The sequence below is a fragment of the Macaca mulatta genome, chromosome 18 (genome assembly GCF_049350105.2).
Source record: "Macaca mulatta isolate MMU2019108-1 chromosome 18, T2T-MMU8v2.0, whole genome shotgun sequence".
Classification (NCBI taxonomy): domain Eukaryota; kingdom Metazoa; phylum Chordata; class Mammalia; order Primates; family Cercopithecidae; genus Macaca; species Macaca mulatta.
In genome coordinates, this window is record NC_133423.1 from 71,790,114 (window position 1) to 71,810,612 (window position 20,499).

The 20,499-nt window shown below is 44.6% G+C and overlaps 1 protein-coding gene across 1 annotated transcript in view; it reads right to left on the reverse strand.

The window, feature by feature from the left end:
* COLEC12 (collectin subfamily member 12) overlaps positions 1–17,359 on the reverse strand; it is a 182,619-nt gene extending 165,260 nt beyond the window's left edge. The window contains exon 1 of the mRNA XM_028838240.2: positions 17,166–17,359. Within this exon, the coding sequence (XP_028694073.1) occupies positions 17,166–17,172 (7 nt within the window). The 5' untranslated portion in view covers positions 17,173–17,359. The remainder of the gene's footprint in view (positions 1–17,165) is intronic.
* Positions 17,360–20,499: the final 3,140 nt, after the last annotated feature.

Genomic DNA, 20,499 nt, shown 5'->3' on the forward strand with positions numbered 1-20,499 from the left:
AGAAACTCTGACCTGCTGCGTATGCTTAGATATCCATTCGTTTGTTTTTTCATTCATTCAATAAACACATGCTTACAGCCTAGCGGAGTTGATGAGACACGAATATCAGCATCAGTGGTACCCAGACATCCAATGCCCTTGGCCAGCTCTATCCTTTCCACCACTGTGCCACCTCTGCAGCAAATCCACTCACACTCAGGCACTGTGGGCCACAGAAACATCACTGAAGATGTCACAGTGGAAACAAGAGGGGAGGTTCATGCTGCATCACTGATAGCAAACAGCTTAAAATTTCCCATTAGACATGTCTATTCTCCCCCAAAAGCTTCATTTCAGCAGGGCTACCATTAGCTTGTTTGTTTGTTTGTTTTCTTTTCCCTCTCTAATCTTTTTCCCACGCAGCATTTAGTCTGACTGACTTCTCTCTCCTTCCTGAAATTTCCCTGGGAACTTCAAATTTCACATATTTTTGTTATTAAAGCAATTTAGCTGTGTCCTGCTTCTACCTCCAAATTAACATGTCCAAACCCATAAGGAGTTCAAGAAAACAAAGGCCTCACAGGCCACCCATCATAAAGCACAGGGTGGGTTCCCTGCTTCTCATCTCAACCCTCATCCGAAAAGGATTAGGGATTCTTACAACAGCCACTAAAAGAATAAAACAGTCTCTATCTCATCCAACTCTAAAATTAGAGAGAAAATCACAAGAGACATGAGGGGTACAAGTAAGTTACCACACATGACTTCTGACTGCAATTATACAGAAGTGCCTTAAATCGGTCTCTCTCAATGTTTTTGTTTTTTGAGGTTTTGGCAGGGGGGAGGATAGAGATTGGAAAACACTACATATTATATCCCTTTCTTGGAAATTCATAATGGTTTTGGAACTATCAGAGACTGTGAGATGTGCTAAGAGAAGAAAAAAAATGGTTAACTTTGTTTTAGTCAATATTTTCAAAAGTTGACTTTAGAATCCTCTTTTGCTACCCTTAAGAGTTGGGTGCATTCAGGGCAGAAAAAGCTTGGTGCACAGTTCACTCGCTTAGGTATTCCCCCAGACCCACTCCCAGATGTTCCCAGCTGGTCAGTTAGCAAACAGCTGATTCAGGCTAATGGAACAGTTGGGTGTTTAGGAACTTGAGGAAGAGGAAGAGGGTAAAGCTGGTGGGTCTTGTGGTTGTGGAGATGATTTACATCAAGCAACAATAGCCACAGGAGAGAGAATGAGTAGTCAGTGTTCCCAATGACTAAAACGTGCTAGAGGGTAGAAGGCTATACTAGGGCCCACAAGGGCTGACAGGCAGGTTTTCATGAAGACAAATAGCCTGATACGATGTGCAATGCTATATTCTATTCTCAAAACCTTTTCCTCACACCATATAGATCCAAGCTCAATGTGTTGTATCCCAGATTGTCCTTACAGTATCAGGACCTGCAAAGGTGATGTACTCAGATAAGGAGATTCTTCTGAGGTCAGTCTCTTTAGCAACTTACACTTTCCAATTTCTATCTCTGACAGTCATAGCCACACAACCGCCACACTCTGATGTGAATAAGGACTTGGTTAAGATTTAAGACCTCTAAGTCCTGCAGTGGTCATAACTTGATCCCTGTTTCTGACAGCAGTTTGTCTGTGAGGAAGAAGCAACCTTAACATATTAAATGACAGAAAGTGTTTAAGATTTATTCTATAAGCTCATATTTTCTTGGCTCCCACAGCTGAACTTTTGCATTTTCATTTTAATCCTACAGGCTACGTTATATTTTGCTCACCTATTTTAAAATGTGATTTTTATTTCTTTTTCTACTTTCCTTAGTAACTGGCACAGAGCCACACTGGCCAGAGATTTTGTGACAGAGAATGTTGAACAGAATTTGGCTGCTGGTTTATTCTTTGTGCCTTGCTATTTCAGAGTACCATGACTCCAAGTGAAGTTTGGTTCTGTTGGCTTAGAGCTGAGAGTCATCCATATTAACATGTTCCAGTCAATCTGTGGACCAAGTAGGGCACTAGCACTACAGTCAGAATTTACCTCTCATTCTTGTACGCTCCCTTGTATCAGTGTGATGGCACTTAACTCTGTCTGCCTCATATTCCAGTTCTGGTTCTGACTCCTCCAGATGGAAAGCCATTTGAAGACAGGAAACTCGTCACATTGTACCCTCAACAACTAACACATTTATGATGCCTGATAGGCACTCAACAGTAGTTGTTCAAAATTAAGGAAATGAGAGTTATACATGTCTCTCTCTTTCCCACTAGTTCATGAATTCCTAAAGGGAAAAGATAAAGTCTTTCTCTTTTTGCATACTCACCATGTTTGGGGAAGAGAAGAGACTAATATATTTAGTCAGTATCTGCTGTATGCCAGCTATTTCACATTTTGCTTTTTTTTTTTTTTTTTTTTTTTTTGAGACAGAATCTTGGTCTGTCATCTAGGCTGGAGTGCAGTGGCACCATCTCAGCTCACTGTACCCTCTGCCTCCCAGGTTCAAGCAATCCTCCCACCTCAGCCTCAGAGTAGCTGGGATTACAGGCCTGTTCCACCATGCCTGCCTGATTTCTGTATGTTTAGTAGAGATGCAGTTTTGCCATGTTGGTCAGGCTGTCCTCAAACTCCTGGCCTCAAGTGATCTGCGTGCCTCAGCCTCCCATAGTGCTGGGATTACAGGTGTGAGCCACCACACCTGGCCGCATTCTATTATGTTTCTGTTTTACAGATGAGAAAATCAAGGCTCAGAGAAATTACATTAATTTGACCCAAGGTCTCACAGCTTGTGAGTGGCCAGACCAAGAGGAAGACACAGGTCTGTGGGGCTCAGGAGTTCCACACCATGATGGTGACTGACCCGCACACTCCTGAAACTGAAGCCTGTGCTAGCAGCCGGGAAAGCTAAGAAGCAATGACTGATATTGCAGAATCCTGAACAGGCTTAGGAATTTGGGAATAAAGGAATTTGGGCAGTCACCAAAGAGCTGGGTGACTGCCCCTCCTTAACCACAGCAGAAGATTCAAGGTTTATTACTTGGAAACCTTAAGACAAAAGTTCTCTTGTCTAGTGGACACCAGGAACAGGAGATGAGAACTGTAATGAAATCAGGGGAAAGGTGAAAGTTTACCAACTGAACACTCAGATCCTGGGTCATCTTCTCCCACTTAGCCAGAAAGTACCCTCCATGGTAAAGATTAGAAGGTTATTCTCTGGGGAATTTGACCAGCTAAGAAAAAAAATAAACTAATGGTTCTAATTCCAGGAGGTCCCCAGTGGACAGCCCAACCAGATAAACTTAGAGTGATGGTCACAGTTCACAAAACCCACCAGTATAAAAGTTTCCGATTGACCTGTGTAATGTTCTGCCCTTAAATAAGACAGTTGAGGGTCATCAGACAACTGACACAACCTCTAACATGAAAAGACAAAGACGAAAATAAAGAAACCAGATAAAGCAATTGAGAGGAAATCTACATTATGCAGGAAAATTAATACCTCAGAAAAAAAAAATACCATTAATACATTTACAGAGATAAGAGAAGATAATATAACTGGAAAACAGGATGCTATAAAAAACCAACCATCAGAGAAAAAGGGCCAGGCACGGTGGCTGACACCTGTAATCTCAGCACTTTGGGAGCCTGAGGCAGATGGATCACTTGAGGTCAGAAATTTGAGACCAGCTTGGCCAACATGGTGAAACCCCATATCTACTAAAAATACAAAAATTAGCCAGGCATGGTGATACATGCCTGTAATCCCAACTACTAGGGAGGCTGAGGCAGGAGAATCGCTTGAACCCGGGAGGCGGAAGTTGCAGTGATCCGAAATCGCACCACTGTTCTCCAGACTGGGTGACAGAGTGTGACTCCATCTCAAAAAAGAGAAAAAGAAAGAACTCTTGGAAATTAAAAATATGATCACAGAAATAAATCTCAATGGCAAGGGGTGGAAGATGGAGTCAAAATATTACAGAAAGTAGAATAAAGGCATATAAATAGAAAAAAAAAGTAAAAATAAGGAAAAATTAGAAAATCAATTTAGAGGCTGGGTGCAGTGGCTCACTGGGATCACTTTGCAGCCCATAATCCCAGCACTTTGGGAGGCCAAGGCAGGTGGATCACCTGAGTTCAGGAGTTCGAGACCAGTCTGGCCAACATGGTGAAACCCTGTCTTTACTAAAAATACAAAAATTCGCTGGGCGTGCCAGTGTGTGCCTGTAATACCAGCTACTTGGGAGGCTGAGGTTGCAATGACCTGAGACTGCATCACTGCACTCCAGCCTCGGGGACAGAGCAAGACTCTGTTTCAAAAAAAAAAAAGAAAATCAAGTTAAAGGGTCTAATATTCACACAACAGGTGTCTCCCAGAAAAAGAACAGAGGGAGGGAAGCACTGGAGGAGTAAGTGAACCACATTTCCCAGCATTGAAGGACATGAGTTTCCAGGATGAATGGGCCCATCACTGCCCAGAACAAAGAAAGGAAAGAGAGTCATTCCAAGTCATTCCATCATAAAATTTCAGAACACTGAAGACAAAAATAAAATCCTAAAAGATTCCAGACAGAGAAAAAAAATGGATCGTTTATAAGAACTTTACAAAGAAAAAAAGGACAGTATCACATTTAGCAGCAAAGTTGGAAGCTAAAGTAAATACAGCAGTGCTTTTGAAATTCTAAGGATAAATTATTTCCAATATAGAAAGCTCTCAATTCAATGAGTGGGTGACATAAAGACCTTTGCAGACCAGCAGAATCCCCAAAAATGTACATCCCACACACACTAGTCTCAGGAAGCTATTGGAGAACGCATTGCACTAAAATAAGGAACAAACCCAGTGTGTGTGCGTGTGACTGTGTGTGTGCATGTCTGAGGGTGTCTGTGTGTGTACATCCTAACCTAACTCTAACCCTCAGTTGGTCAGAATGCTCCAGAAAAGATTTCTTTGAGAAGACAGAAATGAAAGAATTCCTAATATGTTAGAACACACAGAGGAGAGATTTGGGAAAGTGGAAGGGACTCTGGAGATGAACAATCAAGCATGTATGAGGAACTAAAATAGCAAGAGGATTGTTAACTTGGTGGGGGGAAACAAAAAGGTATGTAAGAAATATGACTCAGCTGTGAATTGCACTGACATTGTCACAATAATAACAACACTGAATGTGGATCTGAGATTACGCCATAACTGTATTAGAAAGGTAGACGGGAACAGGAGATAGCTGCGAGGGTTGTTAGGGGAAGGTAAAAGGTGAAAGAGAACAAAACCCTCCTCTGCTATAAAAGGAAGTCTGTATATAATGCCTAAGACAAAAAAAAGAAAAAAGAAAGCAGCAAGAGCACCATAAGCATGTCACGGAGAGATACAGGGTCCTGGCAGATCATCGTCATAAAGGACTACCAGCAATTCCTCCCAGCCCTCCATGTGCAAATCCACTTCCTTCCCTGGAATCTGGGCAGGCCCCATGACCTGCTCTGTCCCATGGAATGTGGCAGAAGTGGGAGTGGGTGGCTCCAGGGCCCCGGCCTTAAAGGCCTTGTGGCTTCTGTCTTTATACTCTTGGCAGCCAGTGGCCCTGTGAAAAGTTCGCCTCCCCTGCTGGACTAGAGGCCACCTGGAGAGAGAAAATCGCTGGATGAGAGCAGGGAAAACGTGAGACCAGCCAGGGAGCCCTCAGCCATTCCCGCAACCCCCAGTGATTCTCCAGGTTCCTGAGGGAAGCCACATGTCCAGTCCAGGCTGAGTTGCAGAATCATGAGCAAAACACCAGCTGCTGTTCTAAGCTACAGGGTTTCGGGATGCTTTTTTTAGGCATTAGCAGGTAACTGACAGAGGTGTAAATGCCAAAAGAAAATGGTAAAAAAGTTATCAAGAGGTTACCTCTGGGGAATGGAAAATGAAATGAAGGTGGCCTGGGCAGGAAAGTGCTGTTTTTCAGAATTTCAGGAAACCTATAACATTATCTGACTCTTTAAACTATGTACATCTCTAACTTTGATAAGAAATAATGTAAAACAAGCAAAATAAGATCATATGAATGGAAAAGTCAGACAGACAAAAACAAAAGTATTCAGGTCCAACAGCTAACCAGCACTGATAATCAGATTACCAGAAAATGCACCCAAAAAGCCAGAGTATAGAGTTTAACCTGAAGCCACAGAAGATGCAGTTTGAAGTTGGAGCCTTCAATATCTAGCACAAAGCAGGTTTCCAACAAATGCCAAACCGAACATCATAGCAAATGCAGACATTTTATTTATTTATTTATTTATTTATTTTGAGATGGAGTCTCGCTCTGTCGCCCAGGCTGCAGTGCAGTGGCACGATCTCGGCTCACTGAAAGCTCTGCCTCCCAGGTTCACGCCATTCTCCTGCTTCAGTCTCCCGAGTAGCTAGGACTACAGGCACCCGCCACCACGCCTGGCTAATTTTTTGTATTTTTAGTAGAGACGGGATTTCACCGTGTTAGTCAGAATGGTCTTGATCTCCTGACCTTGTGATCCGCCGGCCTTGGCCTCCCAAAGTGCTGGGATTACAGGTGTGAACCACCACACCCAGCCAAATGCAGACATTTTTAGGAGCCAGCCTGAAGGACCGCGGACACGGACTAGGCTGAAGTTAGACTTCTCTTCCATGCTGGCCCAGTGGTGCTGTCAACTGATGAGTATCTATCAGTTGCTCTATCCTGTTTAAAACAGGATCCATTCCCAGCTCTTGTACATTTGTCATTACTCTTAGAACAAAATGGTATGGTATCATTGGTTGTTAAAATATTTAAGTGCTTCCAAACCAACTGGTTGAAAAACAATGGCCTCTGCTCTGAGTGTTTCTGCAAGCTGTCCCTGTGTGTTTCTACTGTCCCCACTACCCACTGTAGCAGGCCCTTGCCCCTGTATCCCTGGGGCCAGATGACTGATGCCATCAGGACCCCTGAGTCTACAGTCACTCTCCACTGGCCAGTGCTCCACGGAGTTGCTTTCATATGAGAACGGTGGCTTCCACAGTGTGTTGCCTGAGTTGCTAAATATTTGGAACGCCGCCTTCTGTTGCTGTGATATCCTGGAAGACTTCTTTCCTAACACCAGAGGCTGATAGAATTAATGGTAATGTGTGGGCTTTGAAATTCAAAGACCTGGGTTTGAAGACTGGCTCCACCTTGTAATAGCAATAAGCTCACGTCTGCCTCTCAGTCTCCTATAAGCTGGAACCAATGATTCCTATCTCCCACATTTTGGGGAGGGAAATGTGAACGGACACATGGAAAACATCCAACACAAACCGTCTGCTTAATAAATATGAGTTTTCTTTGAAGCAAGAGGACAGAGGCAGTGGTAAGAGCTACTGTGTTTTAAGGTCCAAAATAAATATCTTAGGACTTTAATCATTTGGCTTCAAAAGACACAAAACTCCATTCTGAGGTGACTATTTGGGGGAAGGACCAACAGCAAAGCTTGATAAGAAAAAGAGTAATACGTGCTGCGGGTTCTATTTGGGCTTCAGCAAATTGGCACTGAAGTACCTGGTTGATATTGAAGAAAATTTATCTTAATGTATTTTGGGCTGTAAAACCTGAAGAAAGGTGTTCTTTAATCTTGATGTGTCCCGAAGAACAGTATGGGTAATATTTGCCCTGGTTTTATAGCTTTACAAATGTAAACCTTTATCCGGCTCCCTGTGTGGTTTCCGTTTTCCAGTCTTGGCATTTCTGGAACATAGTTATTATGTATTCTTCTGGTGAATGAACTCAATGCAGCGTAACAAAGTATCTGAGGTTCAGGATATTTTGCAGGGGGTGGGGGGTGGGCGCTGGGAATTAGATCGGCCTTCTATTCAACTGTTTTATCCCAAATGGATGAAGGAATCTGTAGCAGTTTAAATACTTGTAGATTATTTTAAAGTGTCACAGGAGATTCATTTTGATTACTCAGTTGCTTACTGAATTTATGTTTTGCAACAACGGCATCACTTTTGATTCAATTATATAGTTTCTTCAAGTCAAAAGTCAAAATTATAGACATAAAATGACTCCAATTTCTGGCACAACTTGCAATGCTGATGCTTGTAAAGACAGCAGATACTTGCTTTTAGAATAAAGAGGCATGGGTACCCTATTCCTTCCTTTACAGTCTAACAAAACTGAGAAAGGGTGTTTTTGTTACTTTTACCCCTAAGTTGGCAGTGGGGGCTAAATCAGATTTCCCCACAGCCACCAACTGCAAGAACTTAGAAGTAAGTAAATATACCATCCAAAACCTTGACATCTGCATCTATCATTTATAGATGATTATGGGGGAGGCGATGCGCTTCCCTTTCTTCTATGAGGAAAATTCTCGTCCAATCATTTTAATCATGTTAATAAGAGAGTCAGGATGAGGCCTTGAATCTCTGCCTTAAATTGAATAAGGGCCTTGGCAGGGCCTAAAATACATGGGTGATTTGGCAAGAAAAACTAATGCTGTCCATTTCTCTGGAGACCAAAAAAAAAAAAAAAAAGGTCTTTGTTTTAAAAATAACACTGACACAGTTTTTTGTTTGGAAATCCATTAATGTTGTTTAGATTATCTAAACAATTATGCCAAAGCAGTATACTATAATTATCTACAAATGTTGGACCAACATTTCAAGTTTAATAGACACAGTTCAAGAAGACTCTGAATTTGGTCTCCTCTCACCTCCCACACTCAAACGTCAGTCACACTTAAGAGATTTCAGGTCAGGCACAGTGGCTCATGCCTGTGATCCCAGCACTTTGGGAGGCCGAGGCAGATGGATCACTTGAGGCTAGGAATTCGAGACAAGCCTGAGCAACAGCAAAACCCTGTCTCTACAAAACAAACAAAAATTAGTTGGCCATGGTGGCACGCACCTGTAATCAATCCCAGCTACTCGGGAGACTGAGGCAGGAGAATTACTTGAACCCAAGAGATAGAGATTGCAGTGAGCCGAGACTGTGCCACTGCGCAAGGGATCCTCCCACCTCAGTCTCCCAAGTAGCTGGGACTACAGCCACTCACCACCGCACCCATTAACTTTTCTGTGGAGACAGGATCTTACTATGTTGCCCTGGCTGGTCTCAAACTCCTGACCTCAAGCAACCCTCCCAACTTGGCCTCCCAAAGTGCTGAAATTATAAGCATGAGTCATCAGCCCTCCTCTCTTTTAAGACATTTTCCTCTAATGTTGCTTAACCTATTAATATAATATGAAATATAATGTAATCTGAAACACGAACTATAATTCAAATCTCTCCTGCAAATTAAAATGTCCCTGTCTTGGCCTGGTGCGGTGGCTCACACCTGTAATCCCAGCACTTTGGGAGGATCACCTGAGGTCAAGAGCTCTAGACCAGCCTGGCCAACATGGTGAAATCCCATCTCTACCAAAAATACAAAAATTAACCGGGTGTGGTGGTGGGTGCCTGTAATCCCAGCTACTTGGGGGGCTGAGGCAGGAGAATCACTTGAACTCAGGAGGCGGAGGCTGCATTGAGCCGAGATTACGCCACTGCACTCCAGCCTGGGGAAAAAGAGCGAGACTTCGTCTTAAAAAAAAAAAAAAAAAGAAAACAAAATGTCCCTGTCTTCAGCCAGATTATCTGAACCTCAAATAGGGCATGTTCTACTGCCTACTTTGGATTCCAGTTGTTTACACGTAAGTCTTGTCTTGCCCACCAGACTGCAAGCTCCATGAGCACAGAAGCTATATTTTATTCATTTTATTTGGCATTTCTAGAGGGCCTTGCACACAGAAAGTTCATACTAAATATTTGTTTAAAGAATAAATGAAAGCTAGTTAGAACTTGGTGGCCCAATTATAAATAATAAAACAAAAACATGACAGCTTAATGGAAAATTAATACTACTGATGAAATAGACATGACATCATATAGTTTAAAAACATACATATACATACATCTGTCCGAATACTTTAGAGACAGATTTGTTTAATGTTGTGATTCCTTGATGTCATATCCTTACTGGATAAAACTGGACACTGGATTTGAAACACAGATCTTTAAAAATACCATGTCATCCGTAGGCACATGAGCAATAGTACTAAAAAAAAAAAAGTAGTGCTCCTAGGTAATCTACATATACTTCCATATATTTATCAATTTTATACCACTACTATAACAAATAGAAAAACTGTTTCATTACTACAATTACAAACTTCACTTTGAGAATAGTCCCTGCATTTGTTATGATGATAGCAGTGATGGCAGCTGGAATGCAACCAATACTAATACTTCCCCACGTGGAGCACAACTCACTCCTTCTATCCCTGAGGTCTGCTTTAACACATTTGCAATTTGAAAATTACTTTCATTTCAGAACTGAACATTTGCCTTCATGGTCTAAATTACATCACTGATTAAATTAACATAGATGGCTCATAATTGGCAATTAACTTATTGCTGGGAGGAAGCAGGAGGTTATAACACAATATTGCAATTACTAAAACAAATTGAGTTCTTATTACATACTAGCCACCATTCTGAACAACTATTTAATCCTTAAAACAACTCTATCAGGTAGATGCCATTGTTGTCCCTCATTACACTGATAAAGAAACTGGGGACTAAGTGGGGGTTAAGTGACTTGCCTGAGGTCACCAGGCTCTCTGGTTTCTGAGCCCACACTCCTCGCCAGCACACAGAAATGATTGGGTTCAACGCCTGGGATTGCTAAACATAATTGTATTTTATGAGACGGTTATATTTTAAAGCATGTATTATCTACTTTAAAGTGGGACTGTTTTGCCTTTGCATAATAAATTGTTTTATAAACATCAGCTAGTTTCCTAACATTTCTATGTCGTAAGAAAATAACTGGGGCAAAAGAAATGTGGCTTCTTCCACAGAGCCAGAGACAAGTGAGTTTTTCACGCCAAATGTAAAACATCCCACATCACAGGCTAGTGAATAATACCTCACATGATACTGAGGTAAAATACCACGTCATTCAAGAAGCATAAAGGAGTCATGTTTAATATATCCAGGTCCAATACATGTATTTCATTTTAAATCTCCCATGCTGAAATGTGAGTTTCTGTCCTATTTTTAAGAGTATCGATAGAATATTCCTGATAAATTCAGAAGTTAAGAGAGCTCCTAGAATCTCTTTGGAATCTTAACTTGGGATTACTAATTTATGTTTATATTGGCTTTCACTGCTGTATAATTACAAAACGCCCTTAAGCAATCAGCAGGACCTTTTTGAGGTATGATACTGGTTTTGGTTCTTCAAATGTCATGCACTGAAAAAGAAATCAAATCACTGCTTGACTGAGAAGTTACTTCCCTTAAGGTTTAGATGGTTGGTGTGGTTAGAAACTCTGTTGTCAGCAGTAAAGAGTGAACTTTCTATGAAAAATGTGTATACTTTCCTGTTCCTGGTTTAAAATACTTAGTAGTAGTATTATTTTTACTGACCACTCACCGGTGGTTACAGTCTGTTCATGAAAATGGCACTTCTGACAATATTTCATTTTCTCAATGCAAACCTGTTAGCAAGACGAGTGTAGGGGCCGTTTTCAGAGTTGGTGGCTACAGTGGGACACCCACACTCATTCAATCAGCGGTAAGCAAAACCTCCCAGAAGATAAGCTACACAGGGCAGCAATCCTGGAATCTGCTTTATCTTTGCAAGAGCTCCAGTTTAGAGCGTCTCCTCCAGTGGCTGACTGAAGAACACATCAATCCTTCAGACCTCTGATGCTAGGTCATTACAGTTACGAGGCCAGATGATAGAGCCTTGTCTACCTTGCTCACCCAGTATCTAGTGGAGTGTGACAGCACACAGTAGGACTTCACAAAGATGTAGGGCTTGAATGAATTATTAGGGTATAGCTAGGAGGGAGCCTGGGCTAGAGATTACACGTGTGATTCTGGAATCAGACAGTCTGAGCATGAATACTGATCACCCCCCACCAACTGGCTGGGTACCCTTAGACAAGTAACACAGCCTCTCGGAACCCAAGTTTTCCTACCATCAAATGGAGGAAATGATAATGCCTGGCATGGCAGGTGCTCAATAAATGTCAGCTATTATTAAAGGGAAGTGTGTGTTAGGCTGGCCTCCCTGAGAGATCACTCACATGCTGGTTTTACCCACGGCAAAATGTATTTTCTATCACAAAATTTAAATGTCCATTTTCCCATTTGAAAGCTAATACTTCAGGTCCATTTAAGTATATTTGGCAACGGTTGCAAGAGTTGTTTTGAAATAATATTACAGTGAGAATAAGCATCTAGTATGAAAATGAGATGCTCTGTTATGACACAGCCTGAAAGCCATCATCGGCTAGTTTTTTCCATTCACCGCATTTTCAGTGGATGAGCCACATGGCAAAGGGTTGCAGCCACTGGAACAACCCTGGGAAATTGCATAGGAGACCACAGAGAAGATCTATACTTAGCAATAATTAAACCTCAGATTAAGAATGTCAAGCATTCCCAAACTAATGAAAAGTCAAAAGTATAATTAGATTGTAAATTTGCCTCCCAGAGAAGGGCAGCCCCTATTACCAATCAGTGAAGGGAGAAAGGCCTCATTTTGTTTCCATTTTCCTTTAGAAAATATGACTCTTTCAATGTTAAATGCAATTGCCTTTATAGGCTTGTTTGCTTATCCCAGTTAAAAACAAGAAATCTTAGAGAGACACTGGAAAAGCAAAAAGACTGTGAGTCCCAAAAAACTCTGGGAGAAGTATACTGCTTACTAGTGCATTTTAAATATATTATTGCCAAACAGTATTTCAGAAATATTTACGCACAAAAGTAAAAAAATAAGCAGCTGAACACTGTGTTTTCATGGCACCAGCCTCCTCTCTGTGTTAAATTATAGCACTGGCTTGGACCTCTGTGTCCCCGGGTGGTGGTGGCTGGTTTTGGCTGTCTCTTAGGCAACAAGTGCTGCTGCACTGAAACTAACCAATATCCCCAACTTTCAGAACCAAGAATGTGATTTAGTAACGACACACCTAACTCTAGAGGAGTCAGATTACTTCGTCAAGAATGTGAATATGTATCCAAAAAGCCATGAGATTTACGGTGTAGTACTGCTAATTGAAAATGAAATTGGAAATAAATTAAAACAAACTTCATGTTTTAACCAGTTTGGAAGACTTCAAGTACTGCAGCAACGGGGAAAGTAATTTTCTTCTGGGTAATATATAATGATGTCATTATTTTGGTACTTGTGACTCCCGGGATGGAGGAAATGGATGTTTGCTGAATGCAACAGATAGGTGGCACTGTGACTGACGGCAGACGCAGGATTACAGTCCAAGAGCCCCGTCATTACAAAGGCCATATACAGGTTTAAACATCAGAATTAGAAAGTCACGTTGGTACCCTAAAAAGGCATCTGACTTGCACAGGAATATTTGCTTTTGCAAATGAACTTCTGTAACTTCTATGGTGTCCACTGATTTTCAATTTGGCTAAAGAATGTGTTGTGTGTGTGTGTGTGTGTGTCTGTGTGTCTCTGTGTGTGTGTGTGTGTGTCTGTGTGTCTGTGTGTGTGTGTGTCTCTGTGTGTGTGTCTCTGTGTGTGTGTGTGTGTCTCTGTGTGTGTGTCTCTGTGTGTGTGTGTGTGTCTCTGTGTGTGTGTGTGTGTCTGTGTGTGTGTGTCTCTGTGTGTGTGTGTGTGTCTGTGTGTGTGTGTCTCTGTGTGTGTGTGTGTCTCTGTGTGTGTCTCTGTGTGTGTGTGTGTGTCTGTCTCTGTGTGTGTGTGTCTCTGTGTGTGTGTCTCTGTGTGTGTGTGTGTCTGTCTCTGTGTGTGTGTGTGTCTCTGTGTGTGTGTGTGTGTGTGTGTCTCTGTGTGTGTGTGTGTGTCTCTGTGTGTGTGTGTCTCTGTGTGTGTGTGTGTCTGTCTCTGTGTGTGTGTGTCTCTCTGTGTGTGTGTGTGTGTCTGTGTGTGTGTGTGTCTCTGTGTGTGTGTGTGTGTGTCTGTCTCTCTGTGTGTGTGTGTCTCTGTGTGTGTGTGTGTCTCTGTGTGTGTGTGTCTGTCTCTGTGTGTGTGTGTCTCTCTGTGTGTGTGTGTGTGTGTGTGTGTGTGTGTTTGAGAGACAGATTCTTGCTTCTGTCACCTGGGCTGAAGTGCAGTGGCGCGATCTTGGCTCACCGCAACCTCCACCTCCCGGGTTCAAGCGATTCTCCTGCCTCGGCTTCCCAAGTAGCTGGGACTACAGTATGCGCCACCATGCCCAGCTAATTTTTGTATTTTTTAGTAGAGATGGGGTTTCACTATATGTCAGCCAGGCTGGTTTCACTATATGGTGATCCGCCCGCCTCAGCCTCCCAAAGTGCTGGAATTACAGGCATGAGCCACTGCACCTGGCCAAGAATGTTTTAGATTAACACGTTTATTCTAAGAATTTACAAGGCTTGTCATTGTTTTCTATCATGTTGGCTTTCTGAAGCATGGTGAGTTAATAACTATTTGATGTAATCAGGAACCTGGGGAAAACCTTTAGTTGGTTCCCTATGGCAAATGATCAAAACAATTCCACTTGGTAAAAGCAGCTTTCCTTTTTGTCTAGGCTTCCAAAGCCTCAGGTCCAACTGGTTGGCTCCACCTCTTCCTGGATACAGCACCAATTGCGGGTTACTTGGCCAGTTAGTTGTCTCAGATTCACTTTTTTTTCTAGTCATCTTCACCAGAGGTTATCTATCTGGTGTCTTAGGGCCTTTCAAGTCACACGGGGTAACTGACAAGGCTTGTCTTTAGATGCCTACCCTATCCTCCTGGTTGCCAGTTCCTATTTCTTCTAGACTCAGTTTTCATACCTATACTGTTAGGACTGAAATATCTACTCCCAGGGCTGTTGAGAGGATTAATTGCAATATGTTTGTAGCGTATATAGTACAGTGGCTGGCACTTAGTAGGTACTAAAAAATTATTACTGCCCCTCCTGTTCCCACCTCACCACTCAGACAAACAATAAATACAGATCACGTGGTAATAATTTAATTGGCACGCAAACCTCTCATGAAATATATTTTCTTTTTTTTTTTTTCTTTGAGACGGAGTCTCGCTCTTGTCACCCAGGCTGGAGTGCAATGGCTCGATCTCGGCTCACTGCAACCTCCAGCTCCTGGGTTCAAGTTATTCTCCTCCCTCAGCCTCTCAAGTAGCTGGGACTACAGGCGCCCACCACCATGCGCAGCTAATTTTTTGTATTTTTAGTAGAGACAGGATTTCACAATGTTGGCCAGGCTGTTCTCAAACTCCTGACCTCGGGTGACCTGCCCACCTTGGCCTCCCAAAGTGTTGGGATTACAGGTGTGAGCCACCGCGCCCCGCCGGAATATTTTCATTTTTAAAAGAGGCCTTCAAAATGATTAAGTCTACCCAGGGATTCACCAGTCCATCCCTCCACCAACCTCCCTGACTGGGGCAGAAAGTGTATTGGGCTTTTGGGCAGTGCTTGACCACAGCGGATAGGTCCAGAATGCAGCATAAATCTCCCCAAAAATGTGTTTAGGACTTTTGGGTATGTTTTCCAGTGCAGATATAAAGTGGAAAAGTATTTCAAGTGCCACAGCGGTCCTTTACCCAGTAAAAAGCATAACAAAACTTTCAGGGTTTAAGAACCCACGTGGAAGCTAATGGAGTGAGTAGGTGGCTTATCTTCCCAAGCTTTAAAAACCAGTGGCCTTAATGACCAGCAAAGAGAAGACTGACTTCTGGCTAAAATGATAACTGAGCCCCAGATAACTTTTAGCCATGTGACATTCTTTCCTCTAGGGAGTCTCCTCAATTAGAGCTAGCTAAGGAATGTGTGTATTTCCTAGAATGTAAATGAGAGAAGAGAAACTGAGATGGAGGCAGAAGGAAAACACGCCACTGCATTTTGAAATTCTCTAGGCAGAAAGTTGTATCGTGTCTTTTGTTTCTTTTTGCCTGAGACAGACCACTTTTCACCTGGCTGTCAGTCACCTCCCTTCCCGAGGTCTCCCAACGTGGAGACCTCACACCTTTGGAAAAGGAGTGAATTGGTAGGGTATCATCACTCTGGATAGTTCACCGCGAGCTGCCCTTCAGAAAAAACTTTCCAGAGCCAAAAGTTACTTTCCAAGCGCCTTGGGGCTTCCTGGGCGCCTCCCTCGGACAGCAACCCTGGCAAGTCAAAGCGATTGCATCGCCAGGTCTCTGGCGGCTGCAAGCTCGGTCACCGCGGTCAGATGGCATTTCGCACCCAGCCCGGCACGGCACAGGGCTGTGTTATCCTAGCATAGAACCAGGAACTCTCACACGAAGCCTTGTGTAAACACCACGCGGGCCCATTCCTGAACGACTCTTTGATGCCTCCGCTGCAGTTATTTATCTCATACATAAATCAGGATTCCGCTGACAAATCTCCGTGTTTCCACTAAACAGAAGTCTGCCCAGCAAAGTCCTTCTCGTTGCGCTTCTTTTTAAAGTACGACAACATCTGACACTTCCAGAAACCGGCCTGCAGAGGACACCGCGCAGGGGGCGACGAACCGGCTGATGTGTGTCACCCCTGAACACACGTGGGCACACCCACCCCACAGGCAGGCACGTGGAAGGAACGCGGAACCGAGAGCAATTATTTTCCAGTCGGTGAATCTGATGAAGAAAGATGCCAAATACACTTCCCGAGCCAGCTGAACTCCTCGGGCACCTAATCATTGCCAGATGTGGCGAGGGCGCACGGAGAACATCCCCAGTCCGGGAGAAAACACCCAGCCGCCAGCGCGGGGACTGCTCCGGCCGGGAAACGGCAAGAGGCGGGAGGAGAGAGGACGGGGCGAGCGTAGGGAGCGCTGCGAAGTGGAAAACCGACCGGGAGGGACAGCGATGCCTCCACTCTCCTCGGCATGTTTTTTCAATTAAAAAGTTGGAAACTGGAATCCGTAAACAACGACTTGGGCTAAGGGCTTCAAACTACTTGCAAAGACGCGTTAGGGAGGGGAATACTTGCGCGCTTCAAAATCCCAACCTCGAGGTCTCCAGCCGTGCCTGACCCGGGAGCCGGGTGCGCCCCCAATGTCCGCGCACGAACCCGACACCCTGGCAGCCCCGACTCCCCCGGCCAGCAGCCCAAGGGAAAGTTCACGCCGGAGGCACCTCCACCGCCTCCCGCGCGCCCCAAAGCCCGTTCCCCCTGCCCGGAACCCCGCGGGGCTGCCGCCGCCCTACCTTTCATGGTGACCGAGGGGACGCACCGCCAGCCAGGGAGCTACGCGCGAGCGCCGCGCAGCCAAGGAAGTCGTCCTGAACGGCCGCTCACTGCACGCCCATGGTAGCCGCGCCGCGCGCCGGCCGTCTGCGCCCCAGTCCTCCCTCGCCGCCGCCGGCCCGCGCTCCCCGCGCTCCCGGCTTGGCGCTCTGCTGCCGCGGGGCTGCCGCGCGCGCCGCTCTCCCAGGGCGGGAGGCGCCGCTCCCGCCAGCGCCCCTCCCCCTGGCCCGACCAGGCCTAGCGGGCGGCCGCGCCCACGCCCACCTCGCGCCCTCCCGCGCCCGCCCCGCCCTCGGCCCGCGCCTGCCCTCGCTGGTCACTTTCTCGCCTGCCCTCTTCTGCGCGCCCTGGCGCTGCTCGCCCGGGCTCTCTCTTTTTCCCATTGCACCAGCATCAGAATGAAGTCGGGCGCAAAGCCTTTCCCGGGGCGGTCCAGCGTTCACCTTCGGTGTGCACCTAAGGGGCCGCTGCTGCTGGGGTCGTTTCTACACTCCAAACTACCTAGCAAGTGTGGGGCAAGAGGATGGGGAGCTGCTGTGCCACGGGGGTGGCGGGGTAAGGTGGGCCCTTCCCCAAATGGCTGGGGGGCATGGAGAGTTACAGAATGTCCTCTGGGTTCAGAGTTTCCAAGTGCGTGCGCTGGTTGATGCCCGAAGGAGACCGAGCAGCAGGGAACGCTCTCGCTGTCAACCAGGTAGAGCCCGAGTCGCCAGAATCCGAAGTCACCATTAGACACTCTCTCTGCTCTCTTGGACACCTCCAGAGAAAAAGCCAGCACATCCTGCCTTGGCTGGAAAAGCCACCCTTCCACCCGGCGCCCCTGAAATGATCAGGTTGACTCCAGTTTTGTTGCGAAAGGAGGCCGGGCTGCTGAGAGGCTCCCTGAGTTCCTTTCAGGGTCGCCCGTCACATTGCCCGGCTGTATACTTAATAAAGCCCGTGTTTATCTTTCCCTTTAGAACCCCCTCTAAGCAGACTCATTGCTTTATTGCTTTAAAACATACACTAGGTGGTGAGTGGAGCTGGGGCGACAGAGGTGCGGAGAAACTTTCTGCCACATGTTGAAATTACAGATGACTACTCAGACGCACTAGTCCCCCAAAAGCAATCGACCACCGGCTGGGCAGTGGTTGCAGCTTTTCAGTTTGCCCTCCTGAGGACTTGGTAACACGGTGTAACCAATCCATTGGTTCCCTCTAAGTACGGGATTCTTCGCTCTAGTAAAAGGTAGTGCCCCAAAGTGAATACATTCTAAAACATTAAATAAATTCTCCATTCCAGAAGTTTTCTTTTTGTCTTTTTTTCTTTCTTTCTTTTTAAATTTTTTAACATAAGGAGGAACCTTGAACATGACGAACAAATAAAAAGACCACAATGCTTTTTCGTTCCCCACTGTCTGGGGTTGATGAAACTACAGGGCCCCCGGTCCTGCAGCATGTTTTAGATCTCACTGAGGCACCAGCCTTGGTTTTCAGGGCAAATGGGGATCCCTGAAGGGAGCTCAGGATATGAATTCTCAGCCCGGAGTTTACTAACCAATGGTGTGATCTTGGCTCACTGCAACTTCCACCTCCCGGGTTCAAGCGATTCTCCTGCCTCAGCCTCCCGAGTAGCTGGGATTACAGGCGTGTGCCACCACGCCCAGCTAATTTTTTTGTATTTTTAGTAGAGACGGGGTTTCACTATATTGGCCAGGCTGGTCTCGAACTCCTGACCTCATGATCTGCCCACCTCTGCCTCCCAAAGTGCTGGGATTACAGGCATGAGCCACCGAGCCCGGCTTTTTTTTTTTTTTTTTTTTTTTTTTTTTTTTTTTTTTTTTTTTGAGACAGGATCTCACTCTGTCACCCAGGCTGAAGAGCAGTAACACAATCTCGGCTCACCACAACCTCTGCCTCCTGAATTCAAGCAATCCTCCCACCTCAGCCTCCCAAGTAGTTGGGAATACAGGCGTAGGCCACCACGCCCAGCTAATTTTTGTAATTTTGGTAGAGACGGGGTTTCACCATGGTGGCCAGGCTGGTCTCAAACCTGACCTCAAGCGATCCGCAGGCATCAGCCTCCCAACGACCTGGGATTATAGGCGTGAGCCACCGTGCCCTGCCGGAAAAAAAAAAAAAATCATTTTTAAAACCCGAATTATGAATATGACACCAAAAGTACAGGCAGCATAAGAAAAAATATAGATAAATTGTACTTCTTTTGTGCCTCAAAGGACAGTATAAACAGAGTGGAAAGCCAACCCACAGAACAGGAGAAAATATTTGCAAACCATATATCTGACAAGGGATTAATATCCAGGATATATAAAGGATTCCTGCACCTCAGCAACAACAGCAAAACAGACAACCCAATTTGAAAATGAACCAAGGACTTACACTGACATTTCTCCACAGAAGACATATAATGGCCAATAAATACATGAAGGATGCTCAATCACTAATCGTCAGGGAAATTCGAATCAACCGCAATGAGCTACCACTTCATACCCAGTAGGATGGCTATTTAAAAAAAACAAAACAAAACAGAAAATAAGTGTTGGCGAGGATGCGAAAAATTCAGAACTTCTGTGCATTGCTGGTGGGAATATAAAATGGTACAGCCACTATGGAAAACAGTATGGTGGTTTCTCCAAATATTAAACACAGAATTACCATATAATCCAGGAATTCTATTTCTGGGACCCAAAAGAATTGAAAGCAGGGTAACAAATAGATGTACATCCAGGCTCATAGCAACATTCCTCACAATAGCCAAAAGATGGAACAGCCTAGTGTTCACTGTTGAATGAATGGATAAGCAAAATATGGTACAGTCATACAGTGGAATATGATTCAGTCTTTAAAAGGGAGGAAATTCTAACACATGCTACAACACGGATAAAACTTGAGGCATTATGCTTTGTGAAATAAGCCAGTCACAAAAGGACCAATATGATTCTACTTATAAAAGAGAGTAAAATGCAGCCAGGCGCAGTGGCTCACGCCTGTAATCCCAGCACTTCAGGAGGCCAAAGTGGGTCAATCACGAGGTCAGGAGTTTGAGACCAGCCTGGCCAACATAGTGAAACCCCTGTCTCTACTAAAAATACGAAAATTAGCCGGGCATGATGGCAGGCGCCTGTAGTCCCAGCTACTTGGCAGGCTGAGGCAGAATAATCGCTTGAACCCAGGAGGCAAAGGTTGCAGTAAGCCAAGATTGTGCCACTGCACTCCAGCCTCAGCGACAGAGTGAGATTCCATCTCAAAAAAAAAAAAAAAAGAGTAAAATGCATAGGGACAGAAAGTAGAATGG